Below are 17455 nucleotides of genomic sequence, written 5' to 3' on the forward strand. Positions count from 1 at the left end.
GAGGCTGAAGAAACAAGCTTAATTCATTAAAGGAGAAGGATTAGCTCACATAAAAGCACTGTTCAATGCAGCTAAGCTCTCCTCTGAATGGGAAAATAAGTTTTCCAGAAAAATAGTGCACGTCTGGAGAGGAGCTCTGGCTAGAGAGCAGGAATCTCTGCTGTTAGTCATGAGTACAGTGTAAGAGGAATTAAACTACAGAGAAAGAAAAAAGAAAAAAGCTGGCACTGAAGATCTAGTGGCCTTGTTGTAGGTCTTTTAAGAATTTTACTTTGAATTTAATCTAGTTTGGTATCTGTCCCTGGAGCAGCTCCTCTGGTTTAGTGTTGGATAAAAGCAACCCAGCTCAAGAGCTCCAAGACTGCTCAGCAATGTGAACCACACTGCAATAAATGGGAAAACTAAGGAGATTCAGCTCAAAAACATTCTCCTCGACCAAACTAACATCTCCATTTCATAAACTATCACCTCCCCTGGATCAGTGCAATGGATTGTAAGTATAACCATTATAAGCTGTAACTGCATTAATCTGCATTGTTTTCAGCTTGTGTAACTTTTTGTCTCAGCTTCCTGTTAGAGAAGGTTTTTCTAACTGCCAACACAAACTTGTGCAAGCCTCACTGGAAAGCTACAAATATAATTCTTACAGAAATGGAAGCTTGAGTAGTTTATTGATCAAGGATTTCCTGCTTCTACTTTGTTTTCTGCAAGCAGCCCCATGAGGGAAGCACACGTGCCATCCACAGGTGTGGCCACAGGCACAGCCACTTCCTGTCATTCTATAAAGATGATTTTGTACTGCATCAGTTTGGGCTCAGTGGTCAGAAGGAGCTTTAGTAGGGGTTTTGTTCAGAATCACAGTCCTGGGGTGCCTCTGGCTGCAGCTCTGTGAGTAGAGCACGAGGGACAGAGTCAGTGCTGCCAGGCTGCAGGTCAGTCCTGGTACCAGCAACAGGAAAATGTGTCTTGAGAAATGCACATCTGGTGACTGGCACAGCCAACTGAATCCTGCTCCTTGCCTGAACCCTGAATAAATTCCTTCATTGACAGAACCCCATGGGCCTTTGTTCCCTTCTCATGGAATCACAGAATGGGTTGGGTGGGAAGGGAGCTTAAAGCCCATCCAGTGCCACCCCTGCCATGGGCAGGGACACCTCCCACTGTCCCAGGCTGCTCCAAGCTCCGTCCAACCTGGCCTTGGACACTGCCAGGGATCCAGGGGCAGCCCCAGCTGCTCTGGGCACCCTGTGCCAGGGCCTGCCCACCCTCCCAGGGAACAATTCCTTCCCAATATCCCATCTACCCCCGCCCTCCTTCAGCTCAAGGCCATTCTCCCTTATCCTATCACCACATGCTCTTACGGAAAGTCCCTCTCCAGCTTTCTTGTAAGCTCCCTTTAGACACTGGAAGGAACCTTATGTGAGACCCTGGGAGAACGGTACATGGCTGTATAAATTTCAGCAGTTATTTTAGGTGATACACTGGTGTGGGTTTCACTAACTCAGTATCTTAAGCAGAGATGCCTTGGGAGACGTCTGGTATCAGAGTGATGCCAGTATTTATATTAACAGGGAGTTGGTGTTTTTCTCTCAAGAGCAATTCATTGACTGAAATGATGCAATTTGGTTAATGAAATATAATGAACAACACAAACTGCTATCTAAAAGTAAAGTCGTTTAAGGGCTTTTATACTGGTTATGAACAAGCTTTGGCGTAAGGCACACGTTGTTGTAGATGTACTTATGGGCAAGCTCTGCTGTTACTGGAGCTTTCCACTGATTCCAATACAGCAGTCCCAAAATATCCAGCTGAAGAAAAGGCTCTTTCTCGTCTAAAATCTCCTCTGTGACTTACAAATGTGCCTGTAAAGCCAAATAAAACCTCTGCCCCTCAGATTGATACTGCAAAACAGTGAAAATTAGTACCTTTTAGTGCCTTGTAGCAAGCCAAATGCTGATACAAGGTTACCAGATGGTGCCCATTAACACTAAAATAGGTACCTTTGAATAAAAAAGAGCATGCTTTAGAATCATAGAACTCCTAATAGTTGTTAATTAATTAACAATCTAATACATTACTACTGAAAGAATGTGAAAAAGTCAATCTGTTCTATCTGTATAACCAAATATCCTTCTCTACAACCACTAAGAAAAAGCAAAATACGGATAGATCTGCTCTAGATTCTTCCAGTTTTAATTTGGCTTCTCATCCATGTGTTTAGAAATGGAGGTAGGCCCAGGGGATTAGTTCTCAGAACTAAACTGAAACCTAGTGCACTTGACAGTGGCAGAGCTGCATCAGAGCTTGTGTTCAGCCATGTGTTTAGGAAATGCAGCACAGCCAGGAAGATTGTCAAAAGATGTCACCATTTGTGGCTGATGCTACATAATAACTTCATCTGTTGGGGATTAAAACGGAGGGATTCGGGGAGGAGCCTTCAGGAGGAAAGGATTTTGCAAATATGCATTTCAATGGCCTGTGGCAAGTTCCTGCAGTCAGAGCTCTCTCTCTCTCTGTGTCTCTCTCTCTCCTGAGCCCTCTCCTCCCCATGCATGTGGAGGAGATGAGATGAGGCACTTGATGAAATGAAGAAAGAGTGCAGTCACTGTGGCTGACTCTGCAAGTCACAGAGGGATGCTGTCAAAGAGTTACCTGTGTTTGAACCTCTTGTACTGAGCTGGAGCACAACCTGAGCTCCCTTTGCCCTGAACTGCCGTGTCTTGCTGCCGTTCAGAGCCACTGAATCCAGCAGGGAGATGAGCTACTGAGTGCCTTCCCCTATTTAGAGGAACCAGGGCAGTGTTGTGCCACGAGGAACTGCAGCCTCTCCTGGCTGCCCCTTCTCCTTGATGCCATGAAGATTTTTTGCCTTTTCTTTTATACCCCTGTTATACCTTTTTACAACTTCTGTATTCCTAGTGCTTTTTGCCAACACTCTTGGACTTGTTTGTCAAGCTGAGAGACTCAACATTTTAGAAGCTTCGTAGCCAGGGATCAGTGTGCCCCAGAGCCCAAGGTCCTCTCCAGAACACATTCTGTAAACCAAGACAGAACCATCCAGGGGAAGGTTCCTTGGGGAGGGGGGCTCACTCAAGCCTTTCATTGGGGAATCTTTGATAGATCTGCTAATTAGTAACACCTATAATGTTATACCTGATCTTTGGGGGCATACTCGGCGGGGTGCATCTCGATGCATATGACCTGGACGTGTGCACCTAAGGATCCTTAAAATAAATACCGAGGTAAAAATCCCTTTTCCCCTTCTAACCGTGTTTGACTCTTTAATTTTAAGACCAGGAAAAGGCATCAGTTGCTGGCGACCACGAAGGGACCCTAAAGACCTTGAAACTCACAGTCTTGGGTTGGAACACATCTTGCTTTGCCCCTTTCTTTGCCGGCAAATTACAGAGGGGCCGGAGCAGCAATCTAAGACTGTGACCAGGACTTTAGGACCCAGCACGGAAAGGCATCATCCTCTGTGCAGGAATGTTTTACAAGCCCACTGTAGCCCCAGCTTATCACATATTATGTGATCTTATCACATATGTGATGTTATCACATCAGCCACATCCAGGGAACCTGGGCTCCATCGTACACCTGCATGGTCTGGGGCTCGCTGAACGGGGACACTTCTCCAGTTGCAGCAAACGTGGCACTAAAGCTCAGGACCATCACAAATCTGGACAAAAATGAAGTTGCTGAAGTGGCCTAAGTGACATGGCTCACAGCATGTTACAGGTCTCCCAAAAATGCAATATTATGGATATTCCCAAAAGGCAGAGATCCCCTGGCTGCTTGCTGGAGCTGTCTCCTGAGACTGTGACACCAGCACAGGTGTAAGTCCAGAATTACTGATGTGAGAGTGAACTGAATTATCTCCTCAAGATTGCATAGGCAGACTAGTTCACATATTCCTGATGACTGGAGTTTTTCCCCCTCATTTGGAAACATAAAATGCTGTTTGTTTGGGTTTTTTCACCTTTCTTTATTACCATTTTAAGAGTTACTCTGCGATAGGAGCAGCTGTTTTGAGTAAAAGTTATTAGGGTTTATTCTTTATTTTTAATGCTGTTTTTAAGGTTGGAAATGAATTTTATTAAAGAGCTTGCTTAATCCAGTCCTATAAATTTCTTAACTACTCTAAGGACCTAGGATCATTGCTGCATCTTAGATATTTTTTCATTTTATGGATAAGCTTTCCCCTGACCCCAAACACAACTGAAACAAAGACAGCCCATGGTTATCTGGAAATGTGCAGTCTCTGTCTTCAAGGTAATCTTTATTTTACTATGGTTACTATTTTTCTAATATTCTTCAGGCTTTATTCTGGGAGGGAGAGTTGTCCAGCTTTTTGATTCATTTTTCTTGGTCTCTGTATTATCTATTCTTAGTGGTAACAAGGACAAGATGTGCTAATATAGGTTAATAATCATGCTATCTACAGCCTCTTGTATCATCTTTGTACATAAAACATCCCTTCTTCCTGTCATTTACCACCTTGTAAGGATGAGACATGTTTCATTAAGTTTAGGAGAGGTAATATGTTGCTAACAGGGCTTGAAAAGGGAGGGCTTTTTCCTTGGGTTGTGTTCATATTCAATCACATTCCTTTAGAAAAAAAAGTGAGATCAGATTGGATCATGAGACAGTGTCAGAGAGAGGAGTGAGTTACTGCATCTGGCGCCAGCCCAGCGCTGCCTGATGGTGCACAAAACACATCCTGATGCTCACAAACCAGGAGGTTCATTATTCCCCATTTTGAATATTAAGCTGTGCTTTTGGCACTGTTGTTTTACCAACCAAGAAGACACTGCGGCTTCTGAAAAGACCCCAGAGTTTGCAACAACAAAGAAATTACAATCTAGGCAGGTGGCAGGGGCTTGCATGAGAAAAAAAATCTGTGTGGCTGTGATCTTCCTTTATTCCCACTCAGGCAGTGACTTCCTCTGATATTCCCAGCGCTAGGAAGTTGAAAGCCGCTAGGTAAAGATGTGCCCCTGATGCTGCAGAGCCTGGCACTGCCTCATCATCTCCTGCCTGGGGAGCACTTGGAGCACACCAGCCCTCTCTCACTGCCATGAATTAAGCACCAACGATTCACTCGGCCCTGAGCCTCTCGAGCAGTTTTCCAGCATCCTCCCAAGGCAATGACAGATCAAAGACCTTGGATCACAGCGTTCCCTTGCTACAGCAGTTCAGAGACAAGCAATACTGCTCCCAATACTGCCTTTTTGATATTCCACCACCACTGTCACCAAAATGCTGCCCCATCAGGCAGTTTTTTGCCATGGGATAGCAAAATACTGCTCATACAGGGATAAACAAGCCGTAAATGTGACTTTGCCAACCCAGCACAGCTCTATTCAACAGCCAGGTGAGGGCTAAGGGACTCCTGCTAAGCTGCCCTGCAGTTCTTCACAGATCTTTATAGATCCCAGAGCTTTGTTTTGGAGGAGTCTGCAATTTGTAACATTCACTTTTCCCACAGAGAGAAGCTTCCCTTGGAAAAAATGTGTTATAACTACTGCACCAGGAAAAGTCTCCCACAAATCTGTATCAGGGAATCTAAACAGCCATGTCAGACTTCTGGATTTGGGGACTCACACAGACCAGACGCAAATACATGTTGGGTGATGACAGGGGATGCTGTAATTGGGGCTTAGGAGCAAAGGGAGGTGGGTACAGTAGGCACATTCGTGGATGCTGGGTAGATAATACTGGTTTTTTGAAAGTAAACTCCTTAATCATCAGATCTACAGAGAGCCCAGAAGTTTACTTGTGTAGCAGCACAAACGGGATTTTTTTTCCCCCTACAGACAGTTCCCCTACAATAATTCATCCACCCAGCTGAATCCTGAGAACCCATCACATCTGACTGAAAATACACTGTACAGTGTGCCCAGAGCAGGCAAGCGCTAAGATCACTCCTACAGATCAGTAAAGACAATTCTCTGGGAAGCTTCTTGGATAATTCCTGACTTCTCACCTGTCTATATGTTAAATTACAAGCATGCCATGTTTGTGCAGGCTGTGATGCAGTTCTTGGCTTGACCCCCACCAGCACCCTAGGAAATAGTAACAGACTTTATATTGACCCAGGAGAAGGAGCCAGTGCCTTATAGCCACTGTCAGAAATTTGGTATCTGACACTGCCTTAACCTTGATGCTGCTCACTGGGTTCAGGAGATGTTTCACTCCAGTTCTTCTTCACCTAGATTTAGGATTACTTGGGGACCAAGGCAATGGGGAGGGAGGGAGGGAGGAATTTCACAGTTAAATGTAATCATTAGCTGAAGTGATCTTTGATTTCTCTGTTGTTTAGTTTAATTAGATGGAATTCATTTTGAAGGCAGCCGCCAGTGTCAAAGGCATGTTAACTATAACTGTGAATTATTACTGCATCAATAAAAATAATGAAAAGCTTGGGTGCTAATGGAGCCATTAGGCTTTGAAGCTGCTTCTCTGTTTTCAGACATGATCTTTCTTCCTTATTGTGCCTTTCAAATATTTCCATGCTGAGAACTTGTGGCTGTATTTTTCTCAACTGCTTCTGTTCTTCAGAACCTGCTCCTGGTTTCTAACCAGGTTCAGCCTTTCCTTTTCACTTTGGACCCTATTAACATGGAAATGACTGGCTTGAGTCCCACCCATCAGCCTGTTCCCCTCTGTGTTACAGTGCTCCACGGCCACAATGCAGAACTGCCACAGAATTCCTTGATACAGATGCCTGTTCCTAAAGCTCTCCTCTTTCCAACTGCCTGCAGAACCTAGATTTCATATCGTGAGGTTTATGAGAACTGAACTGTTTCTTTTGACTTAAAACAGTCCCATCAGTGGTAGCACAGGGCTGGCAGTGAGCTTGTACATCTCATAAGCAAGTCTAAAATCAAGGGTTGTCAGTGGTCAAGAGCTAAACTTTGCACTGGTTTCTGCACACCCGACAAGAACCCTGTGTGAGTAGGGAAATTAAGCTAAACCAGGTTGTCTCAAGAAAGTTACTGGATTTGGGCAAGAATAAAATGGTTTAATGCAATCTATATTTTCTGTTTCACAAAAGGCTCTCTCTAGGCTGTTGATCTATGGGATCTGAACAAAGATTAAGGTGGATTTTCATTCACCTAAAAGAGGATTTTCGAGGTCAAATTTTAGGTTCACTAATACTATCCAGTACAGCAATCTTCTACCAATCTGATGATTAGCAACTAAGACTGAAAACTTGCCTTTTATTCTCTGTAGTTTCCTCTTCACAACCACACTCTTCCAGAGGCTGTACCTGCAAAGCTCCTTCTTTTGCAATACATATGGATCACATTGCTTCAGAAGGCCTTTGGACCATCACAACAAACCGAATCGCAGCCAGAAATCCTAAGATCCCTTTTTCTTTTTATTCTCATTATTGAGGAATTGCATTTGTAGTCCCATCTGTGAACCAGCTTAATTTGGAGCCATCTGCCACGAGCAAATCACTAAGTTTGGCAGATACCACAGAGATGCTCCTACCCGCCTTATGTAAACAGCTGATGTCAGCTCTGATTGTTGTGAAGAAAACAGCCACCGTGAAGGTGCTTACCAACTTGGAGTAATTCAGATGACTGATCAGAGCTCCTTAAAGAAGGAAGGAGGGCTCAGCAGGCAGCACAGACCTGCGGGGAGGCAGAGAAGCAGGCGAGATCTGAGAGCTGTGATGCACCTTTAGGGGGCTGCTGCCACCACTCCACACAACTCACCCAAGCAGCTTGAAAAAATGTGCCCCTGAACACCTCAACTGGAAAATTTGTACTGATTTCAACAGGTTTCAAAGTGTCAGGAAATACAGCTATTACTGGTAAACTGAGAGTGAATCAAATATGGGGGGGAAATGGGAGTTTTCAGACATGAATTTCCTGCTCTTTGCTGGCGAAGGTTAGGTGCAATCTCCAGCTTGGCTGAAAACATAACCCACTGTATTGATGTTTGTATAGTAAAAAAAAAAATCTGATCGCACTTTTAGAAAAAAATCAAGCAAAACTCAAAGATCAAACAGGTTGAGAGACAGAAGATTTTACAGGAAAGGAGAATTCACATATACATTCCCTTGCTCCTACAGTAATTCTGAATTAAGAAAAAAAATAATAATTTCAAGTTCCCTGTTAATTTCAACCCCATAGGACCCCAGCCAGATTTTGACGTGTGCCTACTGCCTTGTTTTGCCATTGCACGTACTGGACCTGTCCCATGCACAGACAACTTTGCATTTTAACATTTCCACCCCCAAAGAGAAGATCCACCTGGTTCACTAAGCCTGGGCCAAAGTCAATACTGCATCTGCAGGTGCTGATTTTTGCTATTTCAGACCTATCCCTGCTCTTTCAGACCTATCCCTGCTCTTTATTCAGTGGTCTGTTGTCTTATTTAAAGAACACTTATTTATACTCATCACTGAGGATGGACTGCCATGCCAAGTACACCTGTACTATTCCTCTGCCACTGTGCAGTACAACAGCAGCCTCTGCACTGCCCAGAAAATCAAACAATAACTATCACAGCACCAGATTGGGCTCACTTTTGTTTCCTGGGAAATACATGTTCTCTGACTACAAACCTCTGCAGGAAAAGCGACACTTGCACACCCTCCAGGTTCCACAAATATTAGTTTGTTTTGTTGCTCCTCTTAATATGCATGAAGAGGTTGCTTGATTTCCAAATGCCTGTCAAGTGTTTGAGGAAAAACAAGCTATGCTATGATTTAAGTGGCCAACTATGTGACTGGTCAAAGTGAACCATGGTTTATAAAAAGCTTGGATGAGTAATTGGAGTAAATTATGTAACATTTGGAAATAACAAGTTAACCTGTAAAAATCACAGAATTAGAAAAGCTCTGGCTACTGAAGAGGAGGATGGGTCATTTCAAGCCTGGGCTTTACTCTCTGCTGGGAGTGAAGCACACCAGAACACCTCTACACTCTTCCCATGGCTGCACCATGACGATTCTCTCACTGACCCCAAAATCTCCCATAGCCAAGACTATCTTTCATTAGCCATAAGTTCATTAGCCATTACCCTGCCTGTAACTGGTGAAGCCTTCTCCCCAGCTTTACCAGCAGACTCACGGCACAGCACACAAAACCACGGCTCTGAGTCGTCTGGACCGGGCAGCACGGATTTGAGGAGAAATGCTAAGATCTTAAAATAACCCACAAACCTTGCTCGGAGATAAACCTAAAAAGAAACACATCTACTCGAGCACATCTCTGCTCAGAACACTAATCTCTCATGTGCTCTGCAGCAGCTCTGGAGCGAGGTGGTTCATGCTGCCGGCTCTCACAGGCTGCACATGTAAACAGAGCAATTTGCTGCTCTCCCAAGCCAGGCTGCAGTGCGGGAGCAGCGGGTTGTTATAGTTACTGGCTATGACTTACCCCTGCCATTGTCACGGCATTCGCAGTAAATGGCGCTTAAACAGCAGTCTAGCAAAGGTTCGCAGAATAATGACTCATAAAAATTCACTTAATAACAGGATCCAAGCCTCTGTGCCGCCCAACCCCTCCATCCATTTCCCCCCGGCCCTTATATCATCAATGGGACCCTGATTCTCTTACATAAGGAGCACAGCAAAGGTCACTACTTGTATTTGAAAGGTTTTTAACTTCTGCTCCCTGGAAAGGTCATCGTACAGGTGGAAAGCAGAGCTCTTCCCCTCGGGCAGCTCTCAGAGGCAGGTATGGACCTCTCCTCTTGGAGACTCTGTGGCTGGTGAGTGAACCTGAACCTGCTTTTGCAGGTCCAGTCTGCGAGGGGCCAAGGTTTTCTACCTTGTTTTGGGTGTCCCTTTTCCTAACTAGACGCAGTCAGTGTAACTCCTCAAGAGGCTGGAATGAGCCTGTAAGAATTGCTGCCAGGATTGTGGCACAGTGATAAGGCTGGAGATACACACCCATGAAATGGATTATGCTGAATGATGCTACTCGGCTGCTTTTGAGATGCAAAGACAACAATTAACTGAGCTGATGTGAACAGACGCAAATAGGAACAGCTCTTCATGCCCGGCAGCCAGAGACACACCAGGCTTTGGGAGAGAGGCAAATAACAACCTGCTCAGAGGCAGGCAGCAGGAAAATGGAACCAGCAGGTCCTCCCAGACCCCAGGCTCAGGTGGATGAACATTTAATACAGAGCAATCAGAGGACACTGCTCCTGAGCCTCTGCCCAGAGTGCAGCAAAGGCAGCCAGCCCCTGATGGCAAACAGGTTCCACACACGAGCCAAGAAGCCTTCCCCACACAGGCTTGTTTAGGCAAACTGAACCATCTGCACATTTAATTAATAGATTATACTAAACCTAATATATAAGAAGTGCAGTGATAGCATCTTACAAATTTCACAGCCAGACAGAAACCTTCCTATGAGGTGCGGGTTTTTTGTTACTACTCGAACAAAAAAGCAGGGTTTCTACATGTTTTAGAACATCGAAGGAGCTGATGAGGACAAAGCTGTGCTACTCTGCTTTATCAGGTGCTTTTTGTGAAAGCAATTAGGTGTGGGGTTCCCAAAGGACTTTCTGAGAAAGGGTCCAGCAAGGACAATTAATGAATGCATATTGATACTGCTGTGGAATTAGCATCAGGAGCTTGTGTTCAGAAGCCCCTCCTGTAACAGCTTTGTGATTTGACAGACTAACCAACTTTGGCCCAACTTGTTCTACCACTACACATGAAATAAATGTTCATCACCACCACTGCATGAGCAGCCAGGGAAACAGCTGAAAGGGAAGTCCAGTCCTGCAGCCCTCTACCAGCAAACACTTCCTGCAGTCTACAGAAGAGCCTGAGCTCCAGCCAGGGAAGTTAATCCCAGTTTGTTCATAGAATCTTGCACCAAGCCAGTGCTAGTTTAAAATACACTGACAAAACCTGGTCTTGTAATAAACCTTGTAAATAAAGCTGAAACTGGCACCGTGTCTCTTCTCCCCCACACATGCTTGCTCTCCTCCAAGTTGTAAACCCTGCAGCAGATACAATTCTAGCTACAGAAGGAGAGCTGGCACAGAGCTAAGGGAAAATGGAACAGGCCTACTATGAAATGGATCACTGAACTAGAGACACTGGAGCTGAATTTCAGCTGCAATAAATCAACCTCATTTCACAGACCTCTGTGTCTGTCCAGTTAAGCCAGCAGGGCTGTGGATTTGAGTGGACACAGTTTTGGTATTCAAGGGATGTTACAGAAATCCACACGAATCCCATCACTTGCTTTCCATGACATTTCGGGAGAAACTTGTCATTAACCTGCAATAATCAGTGGCGATTCCTCATGCTACTGAAAAAAACTTTTCTCCTATTCTGCTCTCTGTCCTGTTGAGCTGCAGGATGCTCAAATTTCTAGAAGACCAAGGAAAAAATGGCTCATTCTTCACAAATGGTCTGTATTTTGCTACTTATATTTTGCCAGACTAAAACCCAGTACTAACATTTCAATTTTTAGGTCAGATAGAGGAGTTTCATTATTTCTCTAGTTTTTAAACCACACATTGGAGTCACACTGCTACAGCATGCACAATGCTGCCATTTCTAAATAATAAGCTTAGCACTCTTGAATTCTGTCAGGGTTGATCCTTATTGTTTGCTTTGGCTACATAAAATTACTACTGAAAAACCATGTACTAAAGGGCCTATGCATTGAAAACATTTTCTTCTATGATTGACTGGTATTAATCTTTCACACGCAGAGGGATGTGTTCCCTTCAAAAGGAGGTTTGATATATGAGGCTTATCCAAGTTTTGGATGCTCCTTTCCAAGCAGCAAATATACAAAAATTATCAGTGGTCAACAATGTATAGAAATTATTCTCATTATTGGCAGTAGTGCTCACAAATGAGAAGAAGAAAACCAGAAAAAATCGGTTGGGGTAGTGCAATATATGACACTTGAAGTGACAGCATTCAGACTCGGAGGTTTTTCCACAAAGATCCTTATGTAACTTAGGGATGGCTTTGCAGCTAAGGATCCTTCCTACAAGTCATAGCTGCTCACTGCTGTAAGTTATGTCCTGCCTCAGCATTTCTGCCCTGGAGCTCTCTGGAGAGGGAGACCAAGATGATCTGTCTGCACTCCAGTGAAGGACTGAAACCCAGCAGACTGTTTGCTTGCAGTTATAAATAAGCTTGTGTGCTTTCAGGATTTACTTATGAAAAGCAATTCCACTTAATATCAGCACAACAGCATGGCAATAGTTCACATTTACAGATTGTAATATAATTTCAGAGAGCCACAAATTCCTTTAGAAAGTGCTTGTCTATAAATCAACCTATAAATCAGTGTGCGCAAACACTGTGGGGCTGGAAAGAACACCGAGGGAAAGAGAAAAAACTGAGAGTTTAAGTCAGGCAGACATGTTTGCTTAGGCTGGAGAATTACCATCCACACAGGACTGCCCCGGTCTGCTCTGGGCATTTAAAGCCATGGACCTACATCAAGGACTTCACTCTGAGCAGCAGCAGTTTCCTAAGGCAGGATAACGGCTCAAAACTGAACGGGAACACTCGACCGACCTGTTTTTCACCACTGGGTTTCCTGTAATTCAGCAGCAGCTCCACAGCTCCCACCACCTCCTTCCGTATCGCGTAGAGCAGAGCGTCCCCCACGTAGATGCTGTGGCTCAGCAGCAGCTCCATGATCTCCAGGTTCTCGTTCTCTATGGCTATTAGAAGGGCACTGCGACCGAGAGGATCCATACAGTTAATGTTGATGTTGTAGTAGATCTCTGCCTCCTGCAAGGCATGTTTCACACTGGCATAGTCCCCCTTCTCCACAGCACTGAGGTAGGCTTTCTCTTCCGACGAGAGCTCTGCCTCCGCTCGCACGATCTGGAGTGGGATCCGGTCTCGGTATGGGGAGAAGTTGACCTTTTTGTAGTATAGCTGGGCCATTGTTCATAGTGACCAGGCAACCTGTGAGGGAGGAGAACCACACATCAGTGACAACACAGCCACACAGGGGACAAACTTCCCAAGGACCATCACAGGAACAGCTCCCCATCCCTTTTTAAGATGTATTCTCAACAGCCCCTGAGCAGCCCCCATCAAAGAGTTATCTGAAAGCATAAAGGTGACACCACTGCTCAGGAGAGGCACTCACGATGACACTCAGTATAATTTTTTATCTTGCTCAAACACTATGGCATTGATGTCTTTTGTCTGGTCAGAAGCACGGTCTTGATGCTCATGGGTAATCTATCACATGCAAATCAGTGGATTTCTCATCTCTGCTTTATTTCCCACTCAAACTTCTTTTTATTTCCTCCTTTTCCACTGCTAAGCCAGGTCCTCAGCATCTCTGAACTGTCAGTGATGCGAGCTGCTGATTTACACCCTCCTCTTTACAGTAATAGATTCATTTTGAAGATTTTTACTGCTTCTTCTCTGCTTCTGTCTCTTAAAACAGTCTTTTATTTTTCCTTAATGTTTACTCTTTGACTAGGTCACGGTTTTATTTTTAAAGCTTGCATGTTTTTAAACATACTTTCTCACTCTCCTCATTTATAAATAGGACCTAAAGACAGGCTGATGTAGAAAGCCTCCACCCTTGCTCTCCAAAGGCAGCAATGTTGTTTTGTGGCCTAGGAAAACAAGAAGTAAATCCTGCCCTGGAACAAGTGCAGCGAACAGAATGAATTGGGGTTCCTTCCCATGCCTCAAAGATCCCAGCAGGTGACTGGAGTCATAGGAAACAGGGGCTGGGTATTTACAGGTAAGGAAAAAAGGAACCAGGCTTGTCTACCTCTGCTTGGCATTGACAAACGACACCAGGTCAGCACCAGGAGCCACCAGCAGCTATAATAATTAATTGGGTGACTTATTCCATCTCCCTGCCCAAAGCTCAACGGCTTCCTGCAGCAAATTAGCCGGAGCGTTGGTCCATTTTAGTGCCCTTTCCAGGAGGAAAAGGAGGTGCTGATAAAAGATACCGAGGAGGAGGCAGTGGTGGCTGCAGAGCAGACCCAGGGCTCTGCAGGTACCCCCCCCTGCGTGCCCGAGGAGCCGCAGAGCCCGGCTGCATTTCTGCCTTTCCAGAGTGGGTGGATCTGAGCTCCAGCCCAGCTGACACTGCAGAACAGTGGGTGGCTGTAGCAGACAGCAAAGCTGCATCTGTGAACTTCCTGGGGAGCCAGGGAGCTGCACCAGCCAGTTTGGCACCTCGGGGAATGTGCTCGCTCAGGATCCCGCTCTCCCTGAGGTGTGACAGAAGTTTGTGTTTGTTACATACCCAGAGATGCTGTCACATCGCTCACGTGTGTCTCTCTGCACAGACAGAGCCACAGAATCCAGTGTTTCAACCTCAAGACACATTACAAAGGCACTGGAGGCAACGGGACCCATAAGCTGAATAGAAACCATAAATATACTGGCTTATTTTCTATGGGAACACGATTCCACTAAAGCTTTTAGACCTAAGGAACAATCTCAGTGACTGAGAAGCTTCAAGTTTCAATGAACTGCACATGGAACCAACTGTTCTGGTTTTGAAAAAGACCGAGGATCACAAATTTTGTTTTTGAAAACGCTTCCCTCTGGGATCCAGCTAATTCTCACTGAAACTCTGACAGGAGACAAAAGGATGCAGCACAGGCCTGGTAACAGCCAAGGACTAAAGAGATCTTTGGGAAAGTAAGGATAAACCCAAATGGGAAGGGAAATTTTGCCCTTGTGTGACAGTCTGGCTGATGGGAGCAGGGAACACCAACCGAGGACAGCAGTCACCATGTAAAGGTCTCCTGGGGGAATCTGTTGGCTCCAAAAAAACCTGAGGGATTCTGGCAACAAGTGCAGCTGCTAAAGTGGAATTGGATATTTTTCACTGCTCTTTAGTTTAATTGGATGTTTTGTAGATGGTGAGTAACATTTGCAATGAGTTATAACAAATGTCACCTTATGAAACATCATGCCAGCGTTGGATCCCTTTCCCTCCCAACAGTTTTGTAGAAAGAAAAGAAAGCTTCAGATATCTTAACTCCTCAGTGAGATCTCATCTCCCAGTACAACTCCAGTCCAAAGAAAGCTAGTAATGTTAATACCTCAAGCACTTAAGAAGCTGCAATAAAACCAAACAGGAAAGACTCACAAAGTTAATGATCTTCCTGAATTCCTTTCATGCCAACACCTGCATAGCCTGACCAACACATGCTGCTGACTGGGTTTGGATATAATAGCAAGCAGTATTAAAAATAAATAAATAAAAATGTCTGCCTGGAGTTCATGGAAGATTTCAGAAAAGCCTTTATCTGTCGAGCTGCCCCTCAGCCATACATCCTGCACAGTTACAGACAGACCTTCAAAACCTGATGTCTTTCTCTACCAAAATTATTTAACAGAGCATCAGTCAAACCTGTGGATGGAATGAATGAGCACAAGATCCCTGCTTGAGCTGTCACCTCTCAGCACCACCAGTCTCCCAGGGGCAGCATCTCTTGGTGAAGCAGACAATGCTGGTAGGCCCTAGAACACTTTTTATTTCCCAGACTGGTCCTGTCTCCTGCTTAACAGCTAAAAAATTACAAAAATATTGATGAAATCCAGGTAAGAGAAGGAGAAGGCAATGCACAGGTGCTGCCTAGAGAGAAGCAGCAATGACATCCCTGAAAGGTAGCAAAAATAGAAACACGGTCACACTAAAATCTTGGAATCGGTGCACAGAGCCTGAAAACACATGTTTTCCATATGAATTCTCCTCACACAGAGGCATTTTCTGCTACTTGAGTTAATATCTGGGGCAAGGAAAATTCTTTCCAGCCTATGCCTGACGGCTGATGCCTCAGACAATATCCAGTGAGTGGCTAATGCAGTGGTGATACCTGCACCACAAACAGGTGGAGAGAAACAAGAGAAACATAACAAGAGAAACATAACAAACTACTGCAGGCAGGAGGACTTAGCACTCAGTTTGGACTCTATCACCTCTCCCCAGCAGAGATGCCCTTCTCCCTGAATTATTAGTCCAAATCTCCAAGCCCTTTCATCCTGACACCACTTCTGTGGTGCCTGGCACAAGAAATCGGAGTTTTATCCCCTGAAAAGCAGCTGGTCAGGTTTGGGGAAGGAAAGTTTCTGGCCTTTTGCCACTAAAAATTCCATGAGCTGTCTCTCCAAGAAGTTTTCAGGGTCTGTTAGGAGTTGAGCCATCCCTCAGCTCCCACTTTACAGACACCACACACTCCCACACGCCCCTGCCTCAGGGGAGCCAGAATGACCTGGATGAAATGGGATGAGTGGAACTTTTGAAAGGGAGGGAGCCAGACCCAGTTTACAGCCATGTATCACTAGGCCCATTATGAAACAGGACCTTCCAGGACTTCATTTGCTTTGATCATCATCATGAAGGGTGTTCCCTCCCACCAACACAGGCTGGTGAAGCTCCGTGTGTGGCTTTAAATGACACTACACCTTCTCTCTCAGACCTGAGAAGGGTTTATGGGCTGGAAAAGCCACCTGCATTTTCCAGTTGTATCAGCCCCATCAAGGAACTGATCCCTTACAACACATCTCGCTTCACTGCTTCCCCCCATCCTTCTTGCCAAGGCTGTTTCTTCTTTTTAGTGTTTCAGGGAGAGCATTTTCCTCATTTTGCAGTTCTAGTCTGGACTCCAGGTCTGGAAATCACAGCCCATAACTGTGAAAATGGCCTGACTTTCATCATGCTCACACACCACCTGCTCAGTACTATTGATCTTTTTAAAAAAGGTTATAAACCTGAGCTATGAAATAGTCCAGAAGGGCCACTTAGGTAAATAATATTACATGTAGTTAATGGACCAATTGAATTTGTGATTGGATCCTTCTTTTAAGTGCTCTAGATCTTATTTACTAACAATGCCTGGCTGAGCACAGTATGAGGAAATAAAATCGACTTTGTAACGTTCTGCAATTCCCTTCCTTCTGCAAAGATACCCTCTTGTTCCAGAAAATTGCTTTTTCCATGGAGTTCAGTGGGAACCAGATTACAGCCCTAAGTCTCACTGCTTCTCATGATGTCTCTGCATCACACTCACCATCAGAAGCAGAATTTTTTTCCTGATGCCTTTAAAGGCAGAGAGAGCCATGACTGAATAAATGTATGACCTCAGACATATTTTAAAATTATAAAATTGCTGTAACCTTCCGGTGTCTACAGCCGTGTAAATTCCTTTTAGCTAAAGCCCCATGATCTCAGAAAGTTTATATCCAGCTCATAAGTTATGTAAGATATATCACTGACTGGAGTAAGTGCTGTCCAAAACTTGCAGGGCCACAGTACAACACAAAAATGAGACCCAACAGCTAATAAAATTGGGGATGAGTAATCTACTTTCACTGCCCAACATGAGAGAAAGCAAGAGCACTACTAGCATATGGGATAAAAATGCAAGGCTGCAGTGGTCCATGATTCACAGTGGAAATATGTCCTTAAAAGACACAGGGAAAAACTCCCTATAAAATGTTTTTCAC

General features: G+C 44.6%; 1 protein-coding gene across 1 annotated transcript in view; it reads right to left on the reverse strand.

Moving 5' to 3' along the window:
* Positions 1 to 17455, reverse strand: part of TRPC5 (transient receptor potential cation channel subfamily C member 5) — a 96466-nt gene that overhangs the window by 56643 nt on the left and 22368 nt on the right. The window contains exon 2 of the mRNA XM_039572243.1: positions 12527 to 12925. Coding sequence (XP_039428177.1) covers positions 12527 to 12904 — 378 coding nt within the window. The 5' untranslated portion in view covers positions 12905 to 12925. The remainder of the gene's footprint in view (positions 1 to 12526; positions 12926 to 17455) is intronic.

This window comes from Corvus cornix, chromosome 4A (genome assembly GCF_000738735.6).
Source record: "Corvus cornix cornix isolate S_Up_H32 chromosome 4A, ASM73873v5, whole genome shotgun sequence".
NCBI lineage: Eukaryota > Metazoa > Chordata > Aves > Passeriformes > Corvidae > Corvus > Corvus cornix.